The 4,157-nt window shown below is 30.2% G+C and overlaps 1 protein-coding gene across 1 annotated transcript; it reads left to right on the plus strand.

Annotated features, from left to right (window-relative positions):
* Positions 1–2,857: 2,857 nt before the first annotated feature.
* Positions 2,858–4,067, plus strand: HELRODRAFT_184427 (hypothetical protein; the record flags this gene model as incomplete). Its single annotated transcript, XM_009026203.1, has 3 exons — positions 2,858–2,881; positions 3,578–3,732; positions 3,929–4,067. Coding segments are annotated over 3 exons (318 nt in total), but the record flags the coding sequence as incomplete, so codon positions are not given.
* Positions 4,068–4,157: the final 90 nt, after the last annotated feature.

Raw genomic sequence — 4,157 nt, forward strand, 5'->3', positions numbered from 1 at the left:
TAAATTTTGTTTTATAAATTTTTTGATTTGATGAAATAAATATTTAAATTTGTACATATCTTCAAAGAAAACGATTAGAGAGTTGTGATGGAATGGTTTTAGAATTTGAAAAATTTTGACAATTTTATTACAAATTAGGCCGTAGAAAATAGGCGATAAAGAATCATTAAAGAAACAAATTGTTATTCCAAACCAGAAAATATTTAGCTCATCATAAATGAATGAGGAAAAATCTCCAGAAGCGAAAGTAAAATAAATAAAACCACGGCGCAGAAAAAAGATACAGAAATGGGTTACATCTTACGCGGGTAACTTATATCACAAACTAACAATATTGTTAAACATTTATATCATTGCTATGTAAACTACATCGAAAAGCATTGCATTCTTTCTACATACCAAAGTAATTTTTTTTCACACGCGCGCACACGCACGCATACACACACATAAATATATAATTACAGAATGAGACAAACCAACAAGTAAACAAACAAACGAACAAGCAAACAAATGAAAAACAAACGAACGAACGAACAAACTCGGTTTAAAAACAAACAAATGAATGCGAATGAAAATCAATGCCTCCAACTGAAACATTATAGTGGCGAGGATTCTTATGTAAGTTGTTTCTGCCGTTGGTGGCGTCGGGTATGATGATAACAGTGATGAGTGACAATGAGGTGATCAAAACTCATGATGACGATTCGGATGACGATGATTACGATAATGATTATGATTGTGATAATGATGATATGACGAAAACTGTAGATAGTGACGCAGATAATAATAAAGATGACGATGACGATGACGAATTTAGGTGATAAACCGATATCCAGTAGACGACCCGCTGGATCAGACTAACGATCGTCGATCATGTTTCAAATTATTTTTCCATTTATACTTCAAATTATCTTTCTTATCGTGGCTGGTCTTAATTTCAATATCAAAAGTAAATAAATAGTAGAGAGAGAGAGAGAGAGAGAGAAAGAGAGTATTTTCAATTTTTTTAATTCTAGATCTGGATTATCTTGAAATTGTTTGTTTTTGAACTCTTTAATAAAATCATACATCTCTATTATTATTACATATATATTTGAAATAATCTTCAAATGGTCACATACCTCTCAATGATATCTTAATGACCTCTCAATGACCTCAAACTGACCTATATAAAGAAAAAAAAAGTTCACTGACTTTTTTCCACCTTCAGTTTTGTAGGCCCCTCCATATTTGCTTCTCGTTCCCAGAATGTCCATTATCTCTGGAATGAAGCTAGCAAACATGGCCTAATGGTGATGGTGAATGATGGTGATTTAGATATGATGATGATGACGATGATGGTATGGTGATGATGATGATGATGACGATGATAAAGAAGAAATAATGATGGAGGGAAGGAAGATGGCGAGATGATGAAAGGATATTATGAAGTGATGATGTTCACAACAGCTGATCGCAAAAAAGCAGGAAATCAAAGAAGACTATGATGTAGATATTTATAACTAGCTAAAGTAACAGGAGTAAAAATAATATTGCCAATGTTGCAACTGAAAGAACATGAAGATACATTTCGTGTTATCGTTTGAAAATAAGTTTTCAGTGTAGTTTTGACTTTAATATTTGACCTGAAAACAAATCACTTGTCAACAATTTGCTTGCAACATTGGGTAAATTTGATAAAAAAATTAAATTTATTAGGTCTTTAAATCAAACTTTTTCATCCATGTAAAAATTAAATCGGCCTAATAGGGTAAAATTATTTCCAACCATGTTTGAAGATAATTTTTCATTTGAAGTTCAGAAACAAAATTAAATGCATACTATTGAGCATTATTTTTTTAACAATGTTGATATTTAGGACATGTTTCAACAAACGCTCGCGACTGAAATTAAATAATTTTAAGATTTAACAAACATCTCTCTGCATTTATTGCACTGTAACCTATTTCATTTTAATTATTACTAAACTAAACAATGTTTAAAAACATCATGAATATTGTCATATCTGTTGGTATTAATGCTATGACAAATGAATCGTTGTTACGATCAATTAAATGTATTATTATCTATGTAAAGTGAACACTTTTTACAAAGTTGAAACATAATAAAATAAATAATAGATGATAGTATGCGTTCGGTAGGAATAAGATTTTCTCAGTGTACAATCAATCATATGAAGAATCCATAGATACAAAATGGATAATCTTCAATTTGTAACTTCCAAAAATAGTAAACTATGTTAATTACTAATTGAAATACTTTATCCTGTAACTAAAACTACTAATTTTAAACAGTAATCTGAGTAGATTTTGGTAACAATTTACATTTCTAAGCAATCAGATTACAATAACTACTAACGAAGCAATTTTATGCAAGTAAAAAGTTTATACTAACTAATTACCCAGATTTGAAGGTAGTCAAATTAGTATTTCTAATAACTTTTTCAAATTTTAAAACTACCATTTACTTAGTTTTTTCAAGAAGTAGTCAGATTGCAAAACAGATTAGCATATCTCGTTACTTTATCGCGTTATTGTCGCATCAATCACTCATCGCCGTGCATTTGCTGAGTGCCACATGCGAACGAGTTTCAAACAAACATACAAATAAAACGAACGACAAATCTAGATACAAAACAAAGAAAAACAAAACATACACGAGGTGAAAAAATCTTTAATGACGTGTGCATCCACTATTTAAGATTAAGTATTTTCTATTTCAAATAATTTCACGTGTAACTTTCAATTTTGGTTGGAATTTTGATTTTGAAAAAAAAATCATTTTAAGTGGCGTGATTTTCAATTGAAAGAAAAAAGATTTACCCCATATCAATCGATTGAATACATTTTACAACAGGATGATTCGACCGTGCCAATACCAAGTTAGTTCATTATTTCCAATTTTATAAGTTCATCATTCAGCCTTTTTATTAATGTATCAAACTTGCTAAGAATAGTTGTCTTTAATCACTTGATATTATGTGGCGTAATTGGAATTTTTCAGAGTTGTAAAAATGTTTGTTTTTTGAATTTCAATTACGATTTGCAAAAGTATTTAACACTGGAGAATAAAATATTGAATACAATTTCAGATATTTAAAGTTTGTGGTAAGAAACAGCTGAAATGTGACCAAAAGAAATTTTGTTTGTTAACCATGTTTTTGATCGAATCATTGGCTTCAGCAGTTGATAAGAAGTATGGAATGATAGGAGAGTTGCCAACTGTTTCACTTCACTTATGATGTTCATTTCAAGATTGTTCTGAACGATACTCATTGTCGTGCTTACGAGGTTTGTCGAATCATCGTCTACATATTTTAAAAATAATTTTTTACACAAATTTTTTAAATGAGATATAGTTTTAAACTTTATTCGTTTAAATAATCTTTCATCAATACGTAGGATATAGCAGTTATGGATTCGTTGGGTTAGTATGCAGGTTATTTTTAACAATATAAATTTAAAACTATAATTTTCTATTTTTTCGCACGCAGATAAAAATCCAGACTTTTTGTGTATCTTTGTTATAATTTTTTCATCAAATTATAAAACTTATATATTAATAAATGAAATTTTAGACATTTTTCATTAAGATGATTTTATCGAATTTAGCCAATAGTTTAAATTTGACCCTGAGCAAATCCTGCAACTTCCCATTCACCTTCAACGGTGGATTGTTCTACTCTTGTTCCAACTCACTACCTGGCATCAACAATCCTTGTGCTCTCTACATGTGTTTCACTGCTGACAGGCAGTTGTCCATCTGTCTTGATCCTTAAGGTTATTGTTACAATACTTTTATTACAAAATAAGGAATTAAATCATGGTGAATATATTCAGTAAAAAGATGAACTAAGTATATCAAAAATTATCCGAATTATTATCTCTAATGCGCAATGATTGTAGTTCTATCATACACCCGCCTACAGCGCTGCCAATGAAACAATCCTGTTGGACATTCCAACGTTTGCCAACTCAACTCCTGTCACGTCTGTCAATGGATGGATTGTCATTCAGCAGAGGATTGATGGCTCGCAGAGTTTCAACCTAAGTTGGAATGAGTACAAGGTATTTGGTATACTAAAGTTTTTCCCTAAATATTTGTTAAATTTAATTGTTTTAATAATTAAAAAGTCAGGATTTGGAACTTACTACAAA

Source organism: Helobdella robusta (genome assembly GCF_000326865.2).
Source record: "Helobdella robusta unplaced genomic scaffold HELROscaffold_459, whole genome shotgun sequence".
Lineage (NCBI taxonomy): Eukaryota > Metazoa > Annelida > Clitellata > Rhynchobdellida > Glossiphoniidae > Helobdella > Helobdella robusta.